At 44.5% G+C, this 27,260-nt stretch overlaps 1 protein-coding gene across 7 annotated transcripts in view; it reads right to left on the reverse strand.

Moving 5' to 3' along the window:
* Nucleotides 1-27,260, reverse strand: part of MTA1 (metastasis associated 1) — a 149,193-nt gene that overhangs the window by 110,474 nt on the left and 11,459 nt on the right. For 3 of the 7 annotated variants that reach the window (XM_074960852.1, XM_074960853.1, XM_074960856.1), the window contains exon 2: nucleotides 3,066-3,133. In XM_074960852.1, the coding sequence (XP_074816953.1) occupies nucleotides 3,066-3,133 (68 nt within the window). Of the gene's footprint in view, nucleotides 1-1,290; nucleotides 2,937-3,065; nucleotides 3,134-27,260 lie in introns of those variants that run through there. The other 4 variants (XM_074960850.1, XM_074960851.1, XM_074960855.1 and 1 more) reach the window with 4 other exon arrangements.

Below are 27,260 nucleotides of genomic sequence, written 5' to 3' on the forward strand. Positions count from 1 at the left end.
GCAGGTACAGACTGGAGCCAGGAGGTTGATAAGAGCGTGTTGGCGGTGTCTGCGGGACGTATGGAAAGAGTTTCGTGACAGCAGCTGCAGGGGAGGGCGGGCGCAGAGCTGCTGGGTTTGCAGTGCTAGTAGCACCTGGAGCCACTCCAGGGCTTCGTTCTGACACACCATGTTCTCCATTCAGTCCCTCTTCTCACTGTCCCGCCACTCCTTCAATTCATATTTTTTGGCCACGGAGTGTATCATGACATCACGCAGAAAGTCCTCTTTAGTTCTTCGTGGCCACTTTCTAATTCTGCACAGCCGTTCAGCCGGCAATAACAAGGAGGGAGGCTGGGCTCCTAAGGTCATATCTGTGAAGCCAAAATGCAACATTTTACAGAAGCAGTATTGTTTGCAACACACAGACCACTGATTCAGTGATTTCAAACACAGCCACTATTCACATACCTGTCACTAATTGGCTCACCCCAGGCAAGCATACATGAGCCACAAGACCCCCCAAATGGTGAGTAACCGCAGGGGCAAATCAGTGTTCCAGGACCCTGCTGTACACTGGGCATGTGGCTCTTAGGGAGAGTGAGCACTGTATGGGGGGCCTTATAATCATTACTGCTCCACATTTTCCACAGGCTGTGATCATTATGGAGGAAATCTTGCTGCGAGTGTGAAGAGGGCATCAAGGGAGGGTCTTCTCCAAGACTACGGCTTCCACCCTGGCCCTTATGCGGCTTTCCTTTGTGCAGCAATGGTCCCCCACTCTGCACCCTCCCGTGACAGTGGGGGAGGTTTAGGTTGGATATTAGGAAAAACTTTTTCACTAAGAGGGTGGTGAAACACTGGAATGCGTTACCTCGGGAGGTGGTGGAATCTCCTTCCTTAGATATTTTTAAGGTCAGGCTTGACAAAGCCCTGGCTGGAATGATTTAGTTGGAGATTGGTCCTGCTTTGAGCAGGGGGTTGGACTAGATGACCTCCTGAGGTCCCTCCAACCCTGATATGCTATGATTCTATGACAGCAGAATGGTGTGGGAAAGTTAACTTTAATGGGGCAAGAAACAAAGCAGCTCTGCCAAAGAACCTGCGGCAGTGGATTGCTACTATCTCCATGAGAGTTTCATGGAGATCTGAGACAGATTCCCGTGAAGTGAGGGAGTCAGTCAATACCTGTTCCGCTGCTCAGACTAGGCATGTGGTGGTACGCGCATTATACAGACAAGCCTGCTTTCTGCAACCCTCCTGCCCCCCAACTCCTTGCTTCAGCGATTCCTAAAAATTAAAGCCACTTACCAGGGGCCTCCTCTCCTGTTTGCGCTTCACCAAGCTCTGACTGCTGTGACTGGCTAGCCTCCCCTGGGGTAGAGAAGAGCTTCTGACTGCATGCATATCTGACCTCAGAGTTTCTCTCTGCCTCTGGGTCCCCCTCCTGCTCCACATCTTCATCCAAGATTTCCTTCTCCTGGCTCAGTCCACTCTCGACTAGCACACAAGCCACCAAAGCATCCACAGTGGCCTTCGCAGTGGAGGTGGGGGTCACAGAGTATCACATCAAGCTCTTTGTAGAACTGGCAGCTCATGGGCGCAGCACTGGAGTGGTGATTTGCCTCCCGCGCCTCGTGGTAGTCATTCCGCAGCTCCTTCATTTTGACCCTTCACTGCAGTGTGTCCCGGTCATGGCCCCTTTCTGTCATACATTGTGAAATCTGTCCATAGGTGTCATAATTCCCACGGCTGGAGCGCGGGTGGGGCTGGAGAGCAGCTGTGACTGGACAGGCTCCTCTCCCCAAATGCTGATGAGGTATAGCAGCTCAGCTTTGCTCCAAGCCTGGTGCGTGGAGCAGGCATGATCACCTGGAAAGAAATGCTGAGACCACTGCATGCATCACCAAGCAAACAGGAAGGGGACTTTCAAAATTCCCAAGGAATTTAAGGGGTGGGGTTCACAGTTGGTCACCTGAGAGCAGGGTAGTAGAGTTCAAACTGATGACCAGAGAGGCAAGAACAGGCATTGTGGGACACCTCCCAGAGGCCAATTGCAGTGCTGTAATCAATCAGGGTGTCTACACTGGCACCGCAGCACTGTAGCCCCAGCACCGAAAGCTCTACATCTCTCATCACGGTGGTTATTTTACAGCGCTGCAACTGTACAGTTTCTGTGCACTAAGTGGCTCGGCAGTGCGTACACCTCGGGAGTTACAATGCAGAAAGCTGCTTTACTGCGCAGAAATTTGCCAGTGTAGACAAGGCCTTTGATAACCTCCTCAGTATGTGCTAAATGTGGTTATCACTGTGTCCACCATGGAGGGGACACAAACTTCCTCCACAGGAGACCTTACTCGGAGTTAAATCTAAAATGACACTGTGTAGTAGGGACAGCAGTCGAGGGCTTCAGAATAGGCTCTCTGTGCTGAAATTCATCCTCAGTACCAAAAGATTCAGATTCCTTTCCCCGGCCCCCTTACAACCTTTCATCTGTTCTACTGGAATGGCAGTGCCTATCATGCTACTTTTTCATCTCCAAGCAAGAAGAGTGTTCTGAGGACTAAGAACACTAAAACAATACACCAGTTCCAGGGACCATGAGAAGAGAAAGATTTCAGCTGGTTGACTTGAGGATCTGGTCTACTTCTTCCTCATAAGAGAGGCTCCTAGGGAGTTCAAACCATAAGGCTCTTCATCCTCTCTCCAGACCAACTAATATTTCATCTTTGGATCAAACAATCACAGCACCAAGAGTTTAAGAACTGCAGACTAAACCTTGCCCGATAGGCCAAGGTGGGAGGGTAGGGTCACCATCAGGATAACTTTTAGTTGGTGTTCTCTGGCCTTTGCAGACAGCACATGACAAGCACTTCTTGAATGAGTGACTGCCCCCAGATACTCCAGGCAATGATCAGGTGGTATAATATTTTGTAGTTGCTAGCAGCTTAAAAAAGATACTGCAAATTATTTCAAACGGATAAAAAGGGAGGTAAAGTAGATTACGTTATTTTCAAATCAAACAACATCAGAAAATACAGTCAACAGTTTCAGACACCTGGGAAAAAACATTAGCACTGCATTACCTTATTGAGTTCTTCTATTCTTCGTATCAAGTAAGGGTTACTTGAAGAATTTTCAAAGTAGACATAATCTGAAAAAATACAGAAAGAAAACAAAAGTTAAGAAGTATGTTTTGCTTCAAAGTATAAACACTTGAAATGGCATTGCTTAAAAAACCCCAAATGACAAAATGACACTGCACTACTTTCCTTTTAGCAGCAAGCACAATTCCAGTGACCCATCTAAATCCAGTAACTGAAGATTATACAGGATGTGAAGAGATGCATAATCATAATCCAGTCTAACTTCACATAACATTTAATATAAGAAACCAGCAATAATGACATTTGAAGGCTGTAAAATCCCACCCTCAAAATGGGGTAAGTTACATAAGAAATTCTCTTGCCACCTGTGCATTCAGAAAGCAATGTTTAAGATATCTCCCTGTGATAGACCATGTCCCCACCTACAAGTCCCTTTACTTGCCTCCTCTCTCCTTCCATATCAAGTTCTAGCTTCTTGTCATAGAATCATAGACTATCCGGGTTGGAAGGGACCACAGGAGATCATCAAGTCCAACCCCCTGCTCAAAGCAGGGCCAATCCCCAATTTTTTCCCCAGATCCCTAAATGGCCCCCTCAAGGATTGAACTCACAACCCTGGGTTTAGCAGGCCAATGCTCAAACCACTGAGCTATCCTTCCTTGCCTTCAATACTTGGTTTAATTCGGTCCCCCAGCCTGTCTCATCTTCTCTCCCATTTGCTCCACCTATGAATAATGCCTCATTTCTCTCTTGTTCTCTTTATCTGATTCTTATTTACCCATGCCTGAAACTGCCTCTTTATCCACAGACACCTTCTCCCTTCCTAATCTCTCACCAAAATTTGTTTCTTCTGTAAACCCCATAAATGTAAGCCAGGTCAATAAAAGTGCTATCACCATGCATATGACTTAATATTAATCCCCCATGGGAGGGCGGCATGGGAACGCCTAACTCTGAGATCGAGTAATAATATCCAGCTCTTATAAAGCACTTTTCATCAGTAGATTCAAATCACTGAATAAAGGAAGTTAGTATTATCTCCATTTTACAGATAGGGAAACTGAGGCACGGAATGAGACCGTGACCTGACCAAGGTCAGACAGTGGGCCAGTGGCAGAGCTGGGAACAGAGCACAGGTCTCCTTTGTCCCAGTCCAGTGATCTGTCCATGAGGCAAAACTTCTCGACACTGTACATTTAGAGAGTTCAAGACATGGACTGTCTCGAAGACCTTGTAATTTAAGACAAAATATATGAAAAGTGGGGGAATGGGATACAATCAAATATACTTAATTGTTATATGCTCCTACTTTAAGTTTAAATATACTTTAAGTGCCTGTAAGACAGTGAGCTCTCTCATCAGCCCACGCACCAAAGAACACTCACCAGCTATAGGATTCTAGTCCCCATTTTTTCAGGGTGTCGATTTTATTTCTTCAAAATAAAACCACACAGCACATGTTCATCTCAGTCATGCTCTTTTCCCTGACTTGGTCTCCTCAGGGACCTAATTCCTACAGCATTACACTCCACAAGCTGTCTGCCTAGGACTCAAGGTGAGCCTCTCTGCTCCCTTCTCCTTCAGAGTCTGCTCCCCACAGGATTACACTACTCAGGCCCTCTGCCTAAGAGAGTCTCCTATAAATTGGGTTCTTTTCCTCCACCTAGAAACTACCTCCCTGCATTTTTCCTTAGCAACTGAGCTCTTGCTCATTTTTATGAGGACTAGGTAATCTTCCACCTATTACGATCCCTAGCCTCTGTGGGAGACAGTGATTAGTCAGAGATGGGGTTGGGCCAAACTCCCCTTAAAGGGCCAGCCATCCTGTGATACTGGCCCCCTGTCTATTGAACATTAATGGATTTCTTGTCCAGGTCCAACTAAAGTAGCTCTTGATATCATAATCTACTAAATTGTAGATGGGGGGGGGGGGGGAATCCAAAAGGAAGTTGTGTCTCACTTGTATTTAGATTTTAAGCTCAACAACCCCTCAGGGCAGGAACCATGTCTTACTCAGCCCTGAGCACACTGGCAGGACCTGCCATGGTTATATGTTTGTTGAGGCAAAGGCACTTTCATAGTTAGAGGTGAGAAGTGTTTTCAATTATAAGCCCGACTTTGGCCCCCATATTAAATTCTCATAAAAATGATCTGTAATACCAGAGATTCTTCTCTTTTCCCTCTTGTTCAAGGGGATGGGAACAGAACAGAGGTTCTCTGCCTCTGGAGTGAGACACCCATGATATGATGAAATTCCCTGCTGCAAGAGTAATCCAGGCTGAATTCAATGGGAGCAAGGGTAGAAAAGAATAGGAGAGTATGCTCAGGCTTCACTGAACTGAACCCTGGTCCCACAACATTCCTGTCTAACTGCCCATAGTAATGATACTCCACCGCTGATTATACAGCCTTTTTAGGGCACTGCATGTTGGAGTCCACAGGTCTGCAAGTTGTGTAACTGAGCGAATGGAGCACTGATAAGTGCAACAATTCACTTGTCAACCAACAGGTGCTGGAGAACAGTAGGGAGTGCGGAGCTAATAAATCAGAGTTGACTGGACCCCCTCTCAACAGCTAGACAAGAGTGTGGTATTCTGTAGTCGGTGTACCAGTGCATCCCCAATGAAGTCGGCAAGCATGCACCAGAGTACGAAGAATAAAAAACAGGGTCTAGTCTTTCACATAAAGTTACAGAGATACGAAATGTGGGCAGGACACCTTGACAATGCAGAGTGGCATTTATGTGATGACAACAGTTACAATGTTGCATGGGAAGGCTCAACTATCACAACACACACACACTTTGTGTTGCATAAATGATTAAAAATCATAAAGTGTAAGGACACTACACCAACAGCACTCCATGAAATCAGAAAGTATCTCCAGCTCCTTAGGTTGGTTACCATTATCTTGGCATGAAGGACCAAGGACTGAACCCTCTTCCTAACTCTGCAACAGCCACTTCCTCTTAAACTCTGAATAGATGCAAGATTTAAAGAGTTAGCAATGGACAAACCTCAAAGGTCTGGAATTTGCATTTGGTTTGGAAAAGGATCCAATGTTTGAATCTTATCTGTATTATCTGAACCCCAAAGTGTCATTTTTTAATCACAAGAAAACACCAGCCCGGTACATTACATGAAGTAGGAGCGAAGGGTTAAAATCACTGTGACAAATTCTAGAACAGGCAGTCTGAAGGAGTAACAATATTTAGCACTTTACAAACATTAAGAATTAATGGAACAATAACTAAATTAGAGGAAACCACCCCCACAGCAGAACTAGTGAATTTTCTTATGAGGGGGCATGCACTGAGTGGTGGTGGGCGATGTACCTGAGTGTGTATCTGCCACACAGCTCTCGTAGATTCAGACTTGAAAGTCAGAACGGACCATCGTGAGCATCTAGTCTGACCTCCTGCACATTGCAGGCCACAGAACCTCATCCACTCCTAAACCCCTAATCTCTGGCTGAGTTACTGAAATACTCAAATCATGTGTCAAGGTTCCTTCCCCACTCTGAACTCTAGGGTACAGATGTGGGGACCTGCATGAAAGACTCCTGAAGCTTATTCTTACCAGCTTAGGTTAAAACTTCCCCAAGGCACAGATTTCTTTCTTGCCTTGGGAACCAGCTTAGGTTAAAAACCTGGTACGCTGCCACCAACGAGCGATTTAAACAAACAACAGGGAAAGAGCCCACTTGGAGACATCTTCCCCCAAAATATCCCCCCAAGTCCTATACCCCCTTTCCTGGGGAAGGCTTGATAATAATATCCTCACCAATTGGTACAGGTGAACACAGACCCAAACCCTTGGATCTTAAGAACAATGAAAAAGCAATCAGGTTCTTAAAAGAAGAATTTTATTTAAAGAAAAGGTAAAAGAATCAGCTCTGTAAAATTAGGATGGTAAATACTTTACAGGGTAATCAGATTCAAAACATAAAGAATCCCTCTATGCAAAACCTTAAGTTACAAAAAGACACAAAACAGAAATACACATTCCCTCCAGCACAGCAAATTTCAGAAGCCAAAAAAACAGAAGACAATCTAACGCATTTTCGAGCTAGATTACTTACTAACTTTACAGGAGTTGGAAGGCTGCATTCCTGATCTGTTCCCGGCAAAAGCATCACACAGACAGACGAACCCTTTGTTCCCCCCGCCCTCCAGATTTGAAAGTATTTTGTTCCCTCACTGGTCATTTTGGGTCAGGTGCAAGCGAAGTTATCTTAGCTTCTTAACCCTTTACAGGTGAAAGGGTTTTGCCTCTGGCCAGGAGGGATTTTATAGCACTGAATACAAAAAGGTGGTTACCCTCCCCTTTATATTTATGACACGACCCCCCAAATCACAGACAGGGTGAAACACTGGCTGTGATTTCTTCCTGGAGCTCCAGGAAAAAACAGAGTTAATAAGACACATGCACCTCTAAATATACTACTAACTGTATAAAGACTAACAATATTTTCCACATCTCAAGGACGATTTTAACCAGTTGATTCTGGGAAACTTTCACAGGAGAATGTATCGGCCACTTTGTTAGAAGCTCCTGAAATGTGTTGTACGTCGAAATCAAAATCTTGGAAAGCTAAACTCCACTGAAGAAGTTTTTTGTTATTTCCCTTGACGGTATGAAGCCACTGTAGCGCAGCATGGTCAATTTGCAGGTGGAAACGCCGTCCCCAAACGTATGGGTGTAGCTTTTCCAGAGCGTAAACAGTGGCGTAACATTCCTTTTCACTGATTGACCAGTTGCTTTCCCTCTCAGACAGCTTCTTGCTAAGAAACATGACAGGATGGAATTCTTGATCCGGTCCTTCCTGCATTAAAACTGCTCCCACACCACGTTCGGACACATCTATGGTTACTAGGAACGGTTTGTCAAAGTCTGGGGCCCTTAGCACAGGGTCAGACATGAGTGTCACTTTAAGCTGGTTAAAGGCCTGACACGCTTCAGTCCACTGAACGGCATCTGGCTGTTTCTTTTTGGTTAGGTCTGTCAGTGGGGCGGCGATTTGGCTGTATTGCGGTACAAAATCGCCTGTAATATCCGGCCAAGCCTAAGAAGGATTGGACCTGTTTCTTTGACTTTGGGACAGGCCACTTTTGGATAGCATCCACTTTGGCCAGTAGGGGGTTGATAATTCCTTGACCCACCTGGTGTCCAAAGTAAGTCACTCTGTTTAGGCCTATTTGACACTTCTTAGCCTTAACAGTTAGTCCTGCCTCCCTTCTGCGCTTAAAGACTTTTTGTAGATGTTCCAGGTGTTCTGCCCAGGAATCCAAAAATATGGCCACATCGTCAAGGTAGGCAACCGCATATTCTCCCAATCCCGCTAGGAGACTATCTATAAGTTTTTGGAAGGTGGTGGATGCGTTCCGCAGCCCGAAAGGGAGCACATTAAATTCATACAGCCCGACATGTGTGGTGAAGGCTAACCTTTCCTTGGCGGATTCATCTAGCGGTACCTGCCAGTACCCCTTGATTAAGTCCAAGGTAGAGATGAACTGGGCCCGTCCCAGTTTCTCTTATAGTTCATCTGTGCGTGGCATTGGATAGTTGTCTGGGTGAGTTACAGCATTTAGCTTACGGTAGTCCACGCAAAAACGTATCACCCCATCTGGTTTGGGAACTAGAACCACTGGAGATGCCCATGCACTGCCAGAGGGGCGGATTACACCCATCTGTAGCATATCCTGGATCTCCCATTCTATAGCAGTTTTAGCTTGAGGAGACACCCGGTAAGGTTGGGCTCTAATTGGGTGAGCACTACCTGTGTCAATGGAGTGGTATGCCTGTTCAGTCAGTCCTGGGGTGGCTGAGAATGTTGGCGCGTAGCTAGCGCACAGCTCCTTGATCTGCTGTCGCTGCATACGCCCAAGGGTCATGGAGAGGTTCACCTCTTCCACGCCATCATCACTTTTCCCTTCGTAGTGGACACCTTCAGGCCACTCAGCATCATCTCCTCCCTGGGCTGTAAACTGACAAACCTTTAATTCTCTGGATTAAAAGGGCTTTAGAGAATTAATATGGTACACCTTAGGCTTTCAGTTTGAGGCTGAGGATTTGGGTCTAAGTGCAAAGAAATTACATTCATGAACTGTAAGACTGAAAATCTGAGAACTCAAAAGTAAATAAATGTTAAAGTTTTCATTTGAACACACAACCTTAACTCCACCCCTGTATAAGTAGGTATTACAAACCTTCAATTACATTCTGCATACTATTTCTCAAACAATAGAATGTAAAATAAAATGACAACCTTAATTGAAAAATTGTAATAATGTGCATCTAATACAAGATCTTATTACAAAATCTGGCATTGGTAAATAAAACAGTTTTATCATTAGAGATTATAGGCTTGTCAAAAGCTAGCGTAAAGCAGCCACTTACAGTTTATGGTTGCAAATATACCAGATGCAGGATTTCTAGTTTGTTTCTTTTTTAACCACAACAAACTAGATTTGAAGTGAACAGTACAGCACAATTTACAAGTCCATTATAAGTATCTGTAACCAAATCTCAGCATCACCCACACTAACAGACTATAGATAGGTAGGTGTGACCTTTTTAGTGGCTACAGAAAGGTAGGTGGTGGACAGCCACCAAGCATCAACAGTAGCAAACTCTCTGCAGATGAAATACTCACTGGGGGTATGTTTAAACCATTGCACCAAAACATTAGTGATACCATAAAGCTTTTATTTGCCAATAGGTCTTATACTTCAACTTTAATTTATATACACACCGAACACTTACCATACATGTTTCAGATCAGTCTCACACACATTAAGCGGCGCACCACAAGTTAAATAGGTGAAGATAATTGTTATCCAGTCCACATTACTGAAGCTAGTTGGAAATATTTATATTATTTTAGCCTTTTTTTAATTAATTATTAGAATGTGCGCTACAAATCAAGTAAAAAGAAAGTCCAAAGAGCAGAGGGTGGAACAGCATTCGCATTCTCTCAATAGCTCTTAAGATTCCAACTAGAGTACAAATATTCTGACAAAGAGACACTTCAGTGAACTCATCATAAAATTCAGTGAGCTCTCTCTTAAAATGGTGCTTTAGAGGGTGGGGGACTCTTGTAAAGATGAGTTACCCTCACTGGTGAATCAGAAACTATCCATACATAATGTGATTAGTTCCCATAGCCTCTCTCAGGAATTGAGAGAGATTAGGAAACAAAGCTCCTTTTCCACATTATCCATCAATTATATGCATCTTCCAGAACACTGGGAGAAAAAGGGGGTTGACAAAGAAAAAGAAAAGTTTGAAAACTAAACTAAACTGGTCACATCAATAAATCATCTCCCACAACTTTAATGCTATAGGATTACTAAAACTATTGTAGGTTTCCTCACCAAAATTTGCACAAAGGGGTGCAATATTTCCTTACCACCACCTGCCCAACTGTCACCATTTTCAGAAAATTGTATCTGTAGCTAGGGGCTAAAGCTCACAAATGGACAATGGAACATGGGGAGCCTAAATGTTCTGATACAGTTGGGAAAATATCAGTTGGTCTGACAAAGGGGGATTGAGGGGAGGAAGCACTAGTACAGAGCTTGTTTCTCAGCCCCTTCTAGTCTGACCTCCTGTACAACACAAGCCAGGGAACTGCCCCACAATAACTCCTAGAGCAGATCTTTTAGAAAGCAGCCAATAAGGATTTTAAAATGGCCAGAGATGGAGAATCCACCACGACCCTTGGTAAATTTTTCCAGTGGATAATACTCTCACTGTTAAATAGGTACACCTTCTTTCCAGTCTGAATTTTGTCTAGCTTCAACTTCCAGCCATGGGAGCATGTTATATCAGTCTCTCCTGGATTGAAGAGTCCATTATTAAATATTTTGAGCCGTGACAGGGTCAGGCCAGATAGCTACAGGAGAGTGTTAGAAGTCCCAGATTAACAAGGTCCATTTTCCCTGGGTAAGGTAACAGGGGCAGTTCCAGAACAAGAAGGAACTTGCTGGAACAAATTCAGGCAGGCAGGCTAATTAGGACACCTGGAGCCAATAAAGGAGTTGCTAGAATCAATTAGGGCAGGCTGGCTAATCAGGGCACCTGAGTTTAAAAAGGATCCCATCATTTTACACATATAGCTGGGATTATGTTTTTCAATGTGCATTACTTTACATTCATCAACATTGAATTTCATCTGCCATTTTGTTGCCCAGTTGCCTAGTTTTGTGAAATCCTTTTGTAGCTCTTTGCAGTCTGCTTGAGACTTAACTATCTTAAGTAGTTTTGTATCATCTGCAAATTTTGTTGCCTCACTGTTTACCCCTTTTTCCAGATCATTTATGAATATGTTGAATAGGACTGGTCCCGGTACAGACCCCTGGGGGACACCACTATTTACCACTCTCCATTCTGAAAACTTACCATTTATTCCTACCCTTTGTTTCCTATCTTCTAACCAGTTACCAATCCATGAGAGGACCTCCCTCTTCATCCAATGACAGCTTACTTTGCTTAAGGGCCTTTGGTGAGGGACCTTGTCAAAGGCTTTCTGAAAATCTAAGTACACTATATCCACTGGATCCCCCTGGTCCACATGCTTGTTGACCCCCTCAGAGAATTCTAGTAGACTGGTGAGGCATGATTTCCCTTTAAAAAACCATGTTGACTCTTCCCCAACCAATTATGTTCATCTATCTGTCTGACAATTTTGTTTTTTACTATAGTTTCAACCAGTTTGCCCGGTACTGAACTCAGGCTTACTGGCCTGTAACTGCCAGGATCACCTCCAGAGCCCTTTTTAAAAATTGGTGTCACATTAGCTATCCTCCAGTTATTTGGTACAGAAGCCGATTTAAATAATAGGTTACAAACTAGTTAGTAGTTCTGCAATTTTACATTTGAGTGCCTTCAGAACTCTTGGGTGAACATCATCTGGTCTTGGTGACTTATTATTGTTTAGTTTATCCATTTGTTCCAAAACCTCTGTGATGAATTTGGTCACAGAGACCCCCTTGGGACTGTCACCTGACATGCTGAAGTTACCTCTGAACCCGTTTTCCCTGCCAGCTTGGGACTCCAGAACCCTGCCTTGTTGAGCCAGACATGCTAGCCTGCTGCAACACAGATCCAGGTCTGGTCCACACTGTTAGGATACAGATATTCAGGACTGTCTGTAAAGGCCTATGCTCTAAGAATTTAGGTGTATCATCATCACTTGGCTAGTTATATAGGTATAAAAGAAAGAATAAAAATCACTGTCTGCCGGTGTAAGGGCCTTCTCTTACTGTGACAGTCTGAGGCCCTGTTCTTAGGCTAAGGCCTTTGGCTAAGCAACAGAGGCAGTCATAAGCTGGGAAGCGACCGGTCACATCCTCACATTCCAAACTAGTCACATTGAAATAAGGTGTTATTGGACTGTTAGGAACACAATCCTGTCCTGATAGTGCCTATCGCCTCCAGAGAAAGGGAAGTGCCTAGAAAACGTAAAAGGAAACTTAGTTTGATAGCATCCTGTCTGGCAAGAACTCACTTATCAATAGCTGGGATGTGAAATCCTCACTTCTGTATTGTTTTGTAATTATAGTTCCCACTTTGTTATTGTTTGTTTGTATAACCTCTGTCTGGTTCTGCGATTGTTTCTGTCTGCTGTATAATTAATTTTGCTGGGTGTAAGCTACTTAAGGTGGTGGGATATAATTGGTTAAATAATCATGTTACAATATGTTTGGATTGGTTAGTTAAATTTCAGGAAAATGATTGGTTAAGGTATAGCTAAGCAGAACTCAAGTTTTACTATATGGTCTGCAGTCAATCAGGAAGTGGGTGGGGGAAATGGGAATCATGTTTAACTAAAGGGGGAAATGGGAACAGGGACACAGGTAAGCCTCTGTGGTGTCAGAGCTGGGAAGGGGGACACTAAGGAAGGAAACTGGAATCACGCTTGCTGGAAGTTCACCCCAATAAACTTTGAATTGTTTGCACCTTTGGACTTCGGGTATTGTTGCTCTCTGTTCATGCGAGAAGGACCAGGGAAGTAAGTGGGTGAAGGAATAAGCTCCCTAACACACACACCCAAAGTGCAGACTTTAACCAAAAACAGCTCAGCAGGTCACCTATCTCCAGCACCCAGACACCCAGTTCCTGATGGGATCCAAACCCCAAATAAATCCATCTTACTCTGTAAAAAGCTTATACAGGGTAAACTCAAATTGTCCACCCTCTATAACACTGATAGAGATATGCACAGCTGTTTGCTGACCCAGGTATTAATCACTTATTCTGGGCTTATTAATAAACAAAAGTGATGTTATTAAGTATAAGGATTTAAGTGGTTTCAAGTGATAACAGACAGAACAAAGTAAGTCACCAAGCAAAATAAAGCAAAATCACGCAAGTCTAAACCCAATACATTAAGAAACTGATTACAGGTAAAATCTCACCCTCAGAGATGTTCCAATAAGCTTCTTTCACAGACTAGACTCCTTCCTAGTCTGGGCCCAATCCTTTCATAGAATATCAGGGTTGGAAGGGACCTCAGGAGGTCATCTAGTCCAACCCCCTGCTCAAAGCAGGACCAATCCCCAATTAAATCATCCCAGCCAGGGCTTTGTCAAGCCTGACCTTAAAAACTTCTAAGGAAGGAGATTCCACCACCTCCCGAGGTAACGCATTCCAGTGTTTCACCACCCTCCTAATGAAAAAAGTTTTTCCTAATATCTAACCTAAACCTCCCCCACTGCAACTTGAGACCATTGCTCCTTGTCCTGTCATCTTCTACCACTGAGAATAGTCTAGAACCATCTTCTTTGGAACCACCTCTCAGGTAGTTGAAAGCAGCTATCAAATCCCCCCTCATTCTTCTCTTCCCCAGACTAAACAATCCCAGTTCCCTCAGCCTCTCCTCATAACTCATGTGTTCCAGGCCCCCAATCATTTTTGATTCCCTTCGCTGGACTCTCTCCAATTTTTCCACATCCTTCTTGTGGTGTGGGGCCCAAAACTGGACACAGTACTCCAGATGAGGCCTCACCAATGTCGAATACAGGGGAACGATCACGTCCCTCGATCTGCTGGGTATGCCCCTATACATCCCAAAATGCCATTGGCCTTCTTGGCAACAAGGACACACTGTTGACTCATATCCAGCTTCTCGTCCACTGTCACCCCAGGTCCTTTTCCGCAGAACTGCTGCCTAGCCATTCGGTCCCTAGTCTGTAGCGGTGCATTGGATTATTCCGTCCTAAGTGCAGGACCCTGCACTTATCCTTGTTGAACCTCATCAGATTTCTTTTGGCCCAATCCTCCAATTTGTCTAGGTCCCTCTGTATCCTATCCCTACCTGCCACCGTATCTACCACTCCTCCTAGTTTAGTATCATCCGCAAATTTGCTGAGGGTGCAATCCACACCATCCTCCAGATCATTTATGAAGATATTGAACAAAACCGGCCCCAGGACTGACCCCTGGGGCACTCCACTTGACACTGGCTGCCAACTAGACATGGAGCCATTGATCACTACCCGTTGAGCCCGACAATCTAGCCAACTTTCTACACACCTTATAGTGCATTCATCCAGCCCATACTTCTTTAACTTGCTGACAAGAATACTGTGGGAGACCGTGTCAAAAGCTTTGCTGAAGTCAAGAAACAATACATCCACTGCTTTCCCTTCATCCACAGAACCAGTAATCTCATCATAGAAGGCGATTAGATTAGTCAGGCATGACCTTCCTTTGGTGAATCCATGCTGACTGTTCCTGATCACTTTCCTCTCCTCTAAGTGCTTCAGGATTGATTCCTTGAGGACCTGCTCCATGATTTTTCCGGGGACGGAGGTGAGGCTGACTGGCCTATAGTTCCCAGGATCCTCCTTCTTCCCTTTTTTAAAGATGGGCACTACATTAGCCTTTTTCCAGTCGTCCGGGACCTCCCCCTATCGCCATGAGTTTTCAAAGATAATGGCCAATGGCTCTGCAATCACAGCCGTCAACTCCTTTAGCACTCTCGCATGCAACGCATCCAGCCCCATGGACTTGTGCACGTCCAGCTTTTCTAAATAGTCCCGAACCACTTCTTTCTCCACAGAGGGCTGGCCACCTACTCCCCATGCTGTGCTGCCCAGTGCAGTAGTCTGGGAGCTGACCTTGTTCGTGAAGACAGAGGCAAAAAAAGCATTGAGTACATTAGCTTTTTCCACATCCTCTGTCACTAGGTTGCCTCCCTCATTCAGTAAGGGGCCCACACTTTCCTTGGCTTTCTTCTTGTTGCCAACATACCTGAAGAAACCCTTCTTGTTACTCTTGACATCTCTTGCTAGCTGCAGCTCCAGGTGAGATTTGGCCCTCCTGATTTCATTCCTACATGCCCGAGCAGCATTTGTATACTCTTCCCTGGTCATTTGGCCAATCTTCCACTTCTTGTAAGCTTCTTTTTTATGTTTAAGATCCGCAAGGATTTCACTGTTAAGCCAAGCTGGTCGCCTGCCACATTTACTATTCTTTCGACACATCGGGATGGTTTGTCCCTGTAACCTCAATAGGGATTCTTTGAAATACAGCCAGCTCTCCTGGACTCCTTTCCCCCCCTTTCCCCTGGTACAGTCCTTGTTAGTTCCAGCAGACATCTTAGGTGGAAAACAGGGGCTCTCTCATCACTGGCTTCCCTTTGTTCTGTTCCATTCCCTTTTATAGAATCATAGAATATCAGAGTTGGAAGGGACCTCAGGAGATCATCTATTCCAACTCCCTGCTCAAAGCAGGACCAATGCCCAATTTTTTTTTGGTCCCAGATCCCTAGATGGCCCCCTCAAGGATTGAGCTCACAACCCTGGGTTTAGCAGACCAAAGCTCAAACCACTGAGCTATCTTCCCCCTTCCCCCCCCCCAAAAAAAAGGTTGAAAGGGACCTCACGAGGTCATCTAGTCCAACCCCCTGCTTTGGCACAAGGCAGGAATCTTGTGTCTCTCTGGGTTCCCACCCCCCCTTCTAAATGGAAAAGTACCAGATTTAAGATGGATTCCAGTATCATGTGAAATGGTCACATGTCCTGTGAGATCTCATTCTTCATTATCCATGGGCTGGCCCACAGGTACACAGGAAGGCTTGCACAATCAATTGTCCTAGTCAATGGAAGCCATCAAAATTCTAAGCCAGCATTAATGGCCCACACTTTGCATAATTACAATTGGACCTCAGAGTTATACTTCATATTTCTAGCTTCAGACAAGAATCATACATACATACAAAGAGGAGGAATATATTCAGTAGGTTCTAACCTTTGTTATGATACCTTATAAGAGATCTTTTGCATAAAGCATATTCCAGTTACATTATATTCACATTCATAAGCATATTTTCATAAAACATATGGAGTGCAACGTCACAGCCTCCTCTAATGACACCTCAATCTGCAACAGTTCCTCAGATTCACACACATCAATCCTGTCCTCCACTCTCTACTCTGGCTTCTCGCAGAATTCTGTGTCAGAGTTCAAAGATTCAGTCTTCAAGGTGTTCAATGACCTGGTCTTAAGTTACCTAAGAGAGCACCTAATGACTGATGAAGACTGATTGATAACTTCCCTCCTCAGGCACAATGTAGCTTTCTACAGTATGGGTAAACAGAGCAGCAAATGGAGGACAGCATGTGTGTGCATATATTAAAAAAAAGTAAAACAAAAACCACTCCACTGCCCACACCTTTCCCCCTGAGGGAGGATGAAAGAACAAATACCATGTGACAGCTGTTATCAGGTCACTTAATGCACTAGTGGAAGGTACTCAGATACTGAGTGATGAGCCTACATAGAATAGTTAGGGCTGGAACATTGCAGTCTGGAGACCACAGAAGGATGAGTGTTTCACACAAGACTCTGGAATTCTGTCTGTCTAATATAAATAAATTTCTGGTCTATATAATGCAGTCTGCCCAATAACTAAAATCTTTTGGGAGAGAGATTGTGTTAACTGCTGAGATAAATTGTATTAATCAGTGGAAAAGTAACAATTACAGATGCTTATATACCGATATAAGTACCACAGCCTGCTCTTCTCTAGTAATAAGGCATTGAAGAATAAGGCAGGCTGATGGATTGATTGACTTTTCACCCCAAAGACCATCTTTGATAAAAATTTGGGGTGCTGGATGTAACACCACCTTCTCTTTATGGATACTGTGTAAGGTGGGCCAGCCTTTAGTTCATGGATGTCAGAACTCTAGAAAGACTACACTAGAAATGAAGTCATCAGCAAAAGATGGTGAAGAGAACATCCTGACATTGGCTCAATGGGTCATTTAATCTACAGTCAAGACATAAAAGGCCCACAGGATCTTAAGAATTTAAGTTCTCATTTTCTTCTGATGTTAATCAATATCCAACTGCCACATTACTAGTTAACTTAAACATCTCAGTCATCTTCTCAAAACCTCCTCCCTCTCACATTTCTCTGTAGTTATTCTAGTTTCCACTATTTAGAATATATTCTATAAAAGTAAGTAAAAGCATGAAGCATATTACATGCTGGTTTGTACAGCTATTTGTAACCAGATGACTGAAGTCTAGTTTCCATTTTAATTAGAGGTCTACTGTAAAAAGTCTCTCTCTGGAAAGTACCTCTTCTACCTAATTAACAGGCATACATAATGCAATTAGCGGTATCTCTGCTAGATATTCCATTGACTATAGAATCTGTGGATAACAATTTTCAAAAGAAGTAAGCTGGACCTTCTACATCCCTCCACCTTTTTAGCTGCCCCGAGGTAAAACAATCGGACCACAGCTGGGGATTTCCATGTGATTTTCCTCTTCACTACCCACACTCTGCACCTGAATCCTACCAGGAATCTACTGTCAACAAAGAAAGAGCAAGAGAAAACACCCTCCTTCCTGAAGATGCTAATTGTGAGTCGCATTTACAAAATTGAACACAGAAAATGTTTGTTCACTTGACATCTGGGCCACAAGCTGGATCAAGACTTTTGTAGCCGGAAGGTAACTGTGGGAAGGCATATATCAATTTCCCTAGGGGATAGAGTAATTGTCCCTGAAAGAGTAGTCTATTCGTACTGTAAGCACAATGCCAGTAAGCTCAGTGTCCACAGAAAACACTTCTACAATTGCCATAATTATTGACTCACCTATATACACTCACGCACACTACACAGAACAGCTAAGATGCCCAATATCCATGTGGGCCTACTGCTCCAACCCTTGTCCCTCTCTCCCTACTGCCTCACCATCACTTTCAGTCACTTCAGAATTTTAGATGAGAAACACTTCAGGCCAGGGACCACTATTTACAAAGTCTTCTGTGAACTACCTAGCACACCTTGGGGGTGCTATAAAATACTACGAATACCCAGACATTATGAGTGCAACTATCTCCAGAATGCCCAACTCAGAAAAGGTTGGGTCGACCATCTCCTAAACCAAAGACTTTTCATGAGGCTAGTAAAAGGTATCACATCCTAACAGTCCAGCTCAGGTTATGTTTTCTGCCTACACAACAAAAAAAGAAATGTCCTCTGGGATACGGCCGGGTCCCACCCCGTTGGGCTCCCCAAACAAAGTGGTGCGATTCTATTCCTCTCTGCTTGTATATGAAGTGTAGATACTTCAGTGTCTGCCTTAGCTTGGACCAGAAGTGCTCTGAAGGTCTTAAAGAGTATTCAGGCTCACATTTTATTTCCAGAACATTCACACAAAGCTTATGGGTTTCTCTCTCTAAAGCAGGGGTTGGCAACCTTTTAGAAGTGGTGTGCTGAGTCTTCATTTATTCACTTTAGTTTAAGGTTTTGCGTGCCAGTAATACATTTTAACGTTTTTTAGAAGGTCTCTCTCTATAACTATTGTTTTCAAAATGTTTAAGAAGCTTCATTTAAAATTAAATTAAAATGTTGATCTTACACCGCTGGCCCACTCAGCCCGCTACCAGCCCGGGCCATTCACCCCAGGCGGGCAGCAGGCTGAGCGGGGCCGGTGGCTGGGATCCCAGACCAGCAGTGGGCTGAGAGGTTGAGCCCGCTGCCGCTCAGCCCACTGCCGGTCTGGGGTTCCGTCCGCCAACTCCTGCCAGCCAGGGTCCCGGCTGCTGGCCCCGCTCAACCCGCTGCCGGTCTGGGGTCCCGGCCCTGCTCACATAGATACCTACCTTCTCCTTGGTTCTAGCCACTCTCTTCCTCTCTCTCTGCACTGAAATGAGGGTGGGAGTGCACTGAGCACAGGGCTGGAGGTAAAGGAGCAGGCTGAGGGTTGGGGTGCAGGGTCTGGCCAGAGCTAGAATGAGGGAGGGGGCTCAGGGTTGGGGCAGGAGGTTTGGGTGTGGAGCGCTTACCTGGGCAGCTCCCATTTGGTGCGAGGGGTGCAGGTGGGAATATATATGTGTGTGTGTGTCTGTGTGCGCGCGCATGTGTACATGCGCATGCAGGAGCTCCCATTTGGTGCTCAGGGTAGGGGTGGGGATGTGTAAGGAGGGTGCAGGAGTCAGGGCTGGGGTTGTGGGAGGGTTCAGGGGTCAGGTCAGAGGGTGTGGGCTGGAGTTGTGGGGGTGCTCCCATCCCCCTGCCCTGAGTGGCTCACAGCAGGGGGCTGGAGGGGATATGCCGATTCTACCTCCTTCCCCAAGGTCCCCAGAGCAGAGAGCGCACTGCGGCTCCACTTTTCCCTCTCCCCCTCTGTAGCAAGGGCCGTCAGCTGATCGGCTGCAGGGAGGGAGAGAAGGAGGGGCAGGAGCCCAGCACACTGGGGGAAGAGGTGGGGGGAGAGGGAAGCTTGTCTGCCCTGCAAAGAGAGAGCAGGGGGCGGAGAACAGCGGGCCAGGCAGGATTTTTAATGGCATTAAAAATTGGCTCGCGTGCCGTCTTTGGCACACATCCCATAGGTTGCCGACCCCTGCTCTAAAGGATGTTGAGGACTGAAAAACAAGGACACTAGGTGTGCCTACTACAACTGTATTGGACAAATTTAGAAGTCTTTTTCCAACTGTGGATTGTGATGGAACTGGCTTAGCAACCAAAGATATCCTCATGCCACACAGAGGTGGGTTTTGTGGGTAAGGCACAGGAACATGACTCCTGACACCTGGGTTCAGTTCCAGTTCTGCCAGACTTCATGTGGTACCTTAGACAAGTCATTTAACCTCTCTATGCCTGATATCCAGCTGTGAAAATGGAAATTAAATAATATTTTCGTGCCTCACAGGACTGTTGAAGATATTTTCATTAGTGTATGTAGTATATGAATACCTCACAAATGATAAGGTCCATGAGTACCAGGTACAAGTAGTACGACTAATCACCAGATACCTCAGGTTCCACTGATGTTGTCAAATGAGTGCCACATGCCTGCTGGTGCTGCCATCAGGCCAACAAACCCGATTTTAAAAAAAGCTTTAGCTCAAATTCCCTCTGCCAGATGTAGTCTTCTGGACCTTGGGTTGTTGCACGAAGTCTCTGAGACCTGGACCAGTCTTCCTATTTTACCTGTGACTAAGCACATTAAAAAGACATCTAAGACCACCACTAAAACTAATGTTTTGAGGGTTCAGAATATTTAAGTTTTAGGATGAATACAAACACTATAAACAGAATGAGCTGGCTCAGTGACTACTATGTCAGATGGAAAGAAAAACCTAGGATGGTTAGATGATAGAGAAAAGGGTCTTTAACCCAAGACTGGAATGTACTAATTGGCAATTGATGCACACAACTTCTAACAGTGTAAAGCATGGCTTGGGAGACAGAGCACAACTCTTATGACTAATTACCTGGTGTGAAAACAGCAGTTACTCAGAGCTGGCAAAATGAAGCAGAGTTACTCCCAAACCACCAATTTCACCACTTTGTTGAGATCCAGAAACTTGCTCTCAATGGTTACAGGGACCCCTAGGATTCCATGCTCTTGTCTGAGACAGAAGCCTGCAAATTCTCACATCTGAATTGGCAGTGACTGTTGTCCTCACCGAGCACAAATCCACCCAGAATCCCAATTTAAGATGTTCATAATCACTTAGTATAGCCTAGTCCAAGGACTGATAAACTACCTTACATTCCCACCTAAGAACCCATTGGGCTGAGAATCATCAGTGGTCTCCTGACAGTCATTCAAACATCTCAGGGAATGCCTCTGGGCATTAACAAATTCCCTATTACTAGTACAGTCTGCCCCATCCGATATCTTAGCTCCAGTATGGGTTGCTGCTACTCAGTCACAGCATGTTATTACTGCTGTGTAAGTTGCAGCACCTCTGCCAATGACTTTCCCACACTCCACTGTGTTAATTTACAGAGACTCCACTTGGAGTTCTGAAGCCTCAGAATCCAGAGACCAGCTGTAAGCTGCTAGAGGAAATCTCGGTTTTCTACCTCCAGGTTTTGGAATACATAAGGGCTTAACTGTGTGTGTGGACATTCTGAGGCCCTGGTCTACATTACAAAGTTAGGTCAACATGAGCCACCTTGCATTGACTTAGCCGTGCATGTGTCTACACCTAAATTTGTCTTCCACCAATGTAAGTGCCCCATTACAGCGATGCAGTAACACCACTTCCCCAAGGGGTGTTGAGCCACGATCAATGTACTGAGGCCAACGCAGCATGAGTGAACATACTTGTGTCAACCCTAACAGTCCTCCTGCCACTGTACCACAAAGCTCGACACAGACGGTTCTGGTCAAAATTATGAACTTCACTGCCCAGAGATCATGGACACCAGAAGCCCATCCCCACTTTTAAGCCTTAAGAACTTTTGAAAGGTCTTTTTCTAATTTTTCAGCTTGGCAAGCACACCTAGCAACTCTCCACTGTTACATGCAGCCGACCAGCTGACCACACACTCCAAACGCACTCCGGCTTGAAGTAGACAGATGATGTTGGATCTCCTGGGCCCGTGCGGAGGACAGGCTGTGCACACACAGCAACGGACCACCCATAGTAATGTGGGCACGTAAGAGCAGGTTGCACGGGGAATGCAGGACAAGGGGTACGACAGGGACCAGTAGTAGTGCCACGTGAAAGCAAAGGAACTGCTCAAGGCATATCAGAAGGCCAGGGATGCCAACAGTCAATCTGGTGCCAAGCCTCAGACCTGCCACTTTCACAAAGAACTGCATGACATACTTTTTAGAAACCCTGCTACCAACTTGCAGACCACCATGGATACTGCCGAGAAGCCTGAATCACAGACCCCTGGCATGAACAGAAAGCAAGAGGAGGTGGGGAAGATTCTGCAGCCATTGCTCATCATACCAAGCCTGCATTATGATGCAATCCCACCAGTGAGTGCTCATTTCCCAGACGCAGCACTTCACCATCTGCAGCTGCTCTGTGAATCCCACCAATAACCTTGAAGTGGTTCTCGCTATGTCCCGCAGCAATCTCTCCTCAAAGAAATCACCATATTCCTTGCTGATTCGATTCTTCTTACAGTTCTGCAGATACCAGAGGATCGTGCATCCTGTGCTTGGAACACTTATGACAATTAGTGCAGAGCCATGCAGGCGCCATGCTTTGTGTCAGAGATGGTGAACAGTAACGAAGGCTGAGCAGGTTTGTGGGATTTTTTTTTTAAAAAGGCCCAGAAATTTTGGAATATACGTGACATTATGTGATGTAAACAGCTGCACTCTGGGAATTTGAACCCTTGCTCCCAGTCACCCCTTCCTGCTCATTTCTGCCCCACCTTGCACTGTCAAAACTTCCCAAAGGACAGTGTGCTGGATGGCAAGTTGCACACTGATACCTACTCAAGGTGCTCTGCACTGTGTAACAACACAAGCACGCCTACTGAGTATATCGCTTGTGCGTGTGCATGCTAACTGCAGCAAGCTTTATGCCAGTGTAATTTGCATCAAAGTTTTTAGCGTAGAATAGCATTACTCGAGAATGTGTGTGTCCACACAGAATAATTCAGATATAATTTCATGCGTCGACAAGTAGTTATAAGAGAAACAGCAGCCATTTTACATAAACAAAATGCAGCACATGCAACACTTTCACAAATACCTTCTCTTCCAATTAATGAATTGGCATTTTTAGTTTCTCATACTTCTTCAAAGAGCCCAATGAGCCTTCAACCTTTAGACCTTACACAAGCGTACAGGACTATGCAGGAAGCCAACACTTTGCTTGCTGAAATCCAGGTACGGCAACATTACCATACCACCTAGATGCTAAGGACTTCTGTGTGCATGCACACACACAAAGAGAGTTAGAATAAGTTTTGGTTCTGCAATAATATCAGTTCTAGCAGTTTTCAGAGTAGCAGCCGTGTTAGTCTGTATCCGCAAAAAGAAAAGGAGTATTTGTGGCACCTTAGAGACTAACACATTTATTTGAGCATAAGCTTTCGTGAGCTACAGCTCACTTCATCGGATGCATTCAGTGGAAAATACAGTGGGGAGATTCATATACATAGAGAACATGAAACAATGGGTGTTACCATACACACTCTAACGAGATCACTTAAGATCTCGAGATCACTTAAGATGAGCTATTCCCAGCTGGGGGGGGGAGCGGTGGGGGGTTGGGGCGGGGGAGTGGAACGGGACCTTTTGTAGTGATAATCAAGGTGGGCCATTTCCAGCAGTTGACAAGAACATCTGAGGAACAGTGGGGGGGGGGGGGAGGGGGGGAGGGGAACAGTTTTACTTTGTGTGATGACCCACCCACTCCCAGTCTCTATTCAAGCCTAAGTTAATTGTATCCAATTTGCAAATTAATTCCAATTCAGCAGTCTCTCGTTGGAGTCGGTTTTTGAACTTTTAGGTCTGTAATCGAGTGACCAAAGAGACTGAAGTGTTCTCCGACTGGTTTTTGAATGTTATAATTCTTGACGTCTGATTTGTGTCCATTTATTCTTTTACGCAGAGACTGTCCAGTTTGACCAATGTACATGGCAGAGGGGCATTGCTGGCACATGATGGCATATATCGCATTGGTAGATGTGCAGGTGAACGAGCCTCTGATAGTGTGGCTGATGTGATTAGGCCCTATCATGGTGTCCCCTGAATAGATGTGTGGACACAGCTGGCAACGGGCTTTGTTGCAAGGATAGGTTCCTGGGTTAGTGGTTCTGTTGTGTGGTTGCTGGTGAGTATTTGCTTCAGGTTGGGGGGCTGTCTGTAAGCAAGGACTGGACTGTCTCCCAAGATCTGTGAGAGTGATGGGTTGTCCTTCAGGATAGGTTGTAGATCCCTGATGATGCATTGGAGAGGTTTTAGTTGGGGGCTGAAGGTGACGGCTAGTGGCGTTCTGTCATTTTCTTTGTTGGGCCTGTCCTGTAGTAGGTGACTTCTGGGTACTCTTCTGCTCTGTCAATCTGTTTCTTCACTTCAGCAGGTAGCAGTATTCCCCATTTTAAGTATAGGAAGTATCTCTGAAACCTGTAAAACTAGGATGAGTGTGTATATATAATTATATACAATAAATTTAATACCTCCACCCCGTAAAACCTCCATTACTTTAAAAGAAAGCTAAATATGCAAACAGAAACATTCACAAGTCAAGAAGTGTCATGGACTACAGGAATACCCCTAGTTTGGGCTCTTTCCATATACAAATACCCTAAAATACAGTCTTTATAAACATAATCACACACATGCAGAGAACACCCGGTTAGAGACTATGTACTGCAAGAGTAGTGGCTCCCTATGCACACTAAACATGGCAGGAGTGTGGCGGAGATGTGCATTATCTTAGGTCAAATTCTATTTGCAATTACAATAGCGTAAACCCACATGATGACATTTGATATGAGACACACCCAGGAGGGGGGAAAAATAGTTAAATCAGACGACAAAAACTGGAGTATGTACGTGCACGAGTGAAGGACCCATGCATTTGAGAAGGCCAGGTCTCCATAAGGGGTGTGTGGAAGAAAACTGAGTAGAAATTTGCAAAGACATGACCATCTTTGAAACATGAGGACAGATTTAAAGTTAGCATATTTATGCATACATGGTTGGTTCCTGAAAGAGCAATTTCTTCCCTCAGTGGTTAGGGTCACTATTTCCAATAAGGGATTTCCCCTCTACTCTGCAGAGCTGGAGGCAGGGCCACATCAATAACCAGGGAGATGCCACTATCAGTCTAGCTTCTCCCCTTAACGAATCTAAGATTGTGCATCTAAATTCCGAATTAATCATCCCATATCCCCATTCCACTTTCTTCAGAATGAGGAAAGTTTACATTTAGGGAGGAATGGCCTAATTAATCTGGCCATTGAGAGAAGGAAAACAAGGTGAGTCAGTTTTAAATCTGTCCAGCAATAGCCTAGGTCACCACTCCCGAAACTAGGATTTTAACAGCAGAGGCACTCCGTGACAATGTCTTTTACTCAAAAGTAGTACACAGCTGGAGAGAGAGGAAAACAAAAAAACCCCAACAACTTTATTTTGTCTTAAGTGGGATTGCTGAAATCCGTACCTCCCTTGAAAAGGTAGCATTCAGCAAAGACTGTATATCTAGTTTATAAATGTCTAGAAAAATGTCTGAACAGAAACCCACAGCCACCTTTTAAATCTCTTCATTGGAAAAATCAGAACTTTCTGCTGCAAAAATAGACACACTAATCTAGACCACAGTTTTTTCAGGAGGTTTAATAGCTTTGAATTTATAAGCTTTTTAATACATGGCTTTAACAATGTAGCACTGGAGGAATTTGAAGGGTTCCCCCCCACCCCTCTTTGACTGCCAGATAATAGAGAACGAGCAGATCTGTGTACTTTTGCAAAAACCTTTTCCTATCCTAGCAGTGCTCTAAATGCCCTTCTTCCATCCAGTCAATCTCATTTCCCCCACCTACCCCCACTGGGTGCACCAGGCAGGGGAAATAAGGAAATAAGCACATCCTCTCCATACTGATGACAAATAGCAGTTACAATAACATTGGTCCACTCTGAGTGGTAGACAGGTATATTAGTGAGATTCCATAAGTAAGGTTCTTAGCTGTGAAATGGTATAATTGCTACTAGGAATTCTAACTTGAAGGTAAGACAGAGACACTGAGTGTTAGTAGGGTTTTGAAAGAGGACTCTATAAGAACACTAAGAACAAGATTAAGCACTACCTGGAGAATTAAGAAGCACTTTTGCTCTCCAAAATCATTCATATGCTGTGGTCAGGAAATCAATCCCCGTTAACCCATTCCCAGTGTCCTAGAGACAGCTGAAGCATGTTTGTATAAGGCATTTTAACTTCAGGCTCGTTAAGACACAACACCCTGTAGGAAACCTAATATATCAGGTATATCGGCAGATTGGGTTTTTATTATGTCCTTTGTTTTATACCAGGTATTCAGTTTGTATCACATGCTCATATATTTGTCAAATTGAAAAGTTTTTCTTGAAAACAAGAGGTATGACGACAGAAAACTATCCTTTTCAATGACCTCCCTTCAATGTCCAAGTTACCCAGGAAATATCCATCTAGTATCTCAGAGGAGAAGATGCAAAGGTGAATAGGATGCCATCATAATCAGGTTTTAGAACCAAGACATGTTGTGCCACAATAGAGCTTCTTAGTGTGCCTTGGTCTTTCATCAAACTTTGGAGCTTATTTAATTAATGTCTTATGCTTGCAGTGGCTTTTCCATTAATACTTGATTACTGTCTGGCAACAAGAGGACGGATATACTTAATTTCTTTTTGGAGGCAGATATAAAACCCTTCATATTGGATTTAGTGCCCTTCTGCTAAGCTTTGCTCTCTTGAGAATGTGCTGTTCCCAGTAAAAACAACAAGGAGTCCTTGTGGCACCTTAGAGACTAACAAATTTATTTGGGCATAAGCTTTCGTGGTATATCTAGGATTCACAACAGCCATTTTGAAACTATTTGGACAACAACCTTTCGTAAGTTCCCTCTTCAGCTACCTCAGCCTCCAAGGCAAATATCCTTGTTGCCCGAAAAGTGTGTTGAGTGCCTGCTTTTTTGTGACCCTTGCTATTCTTATCAAGATTTCCCTTTTTTATGGTGGGCCAACTGTCATAAATATAAAGGGAAGGGTAACCACCTTTTTGTATACAGTGCTGTAAAATCCCTCCTGGCCAGAAGCAAAACCCTTTCACCTGTAAAGGGTTACAAAGCTAAGATAACCTCGCTGGCACCTGACCCAAAATGACCAATGAGGGGACAAGATACTTTCAAATCTGGAGGGGGCAGGGGGAACAAAGGGTTCATTGTCTGTGTGATGGCTTTTG

This window comes from Natator depressus, chromosome 8, assembly GCF_965152275.1.
Source record: "Natator depressus isolate rNatDep1 chromosome 8, rNatDep2.hap1, whole genome shotgun sequence".
Lineage (NCBI taxonomy): Eukaryota > Metazoa > Chordata > Testudines > Cheloniidae > Natator > Natator depressus.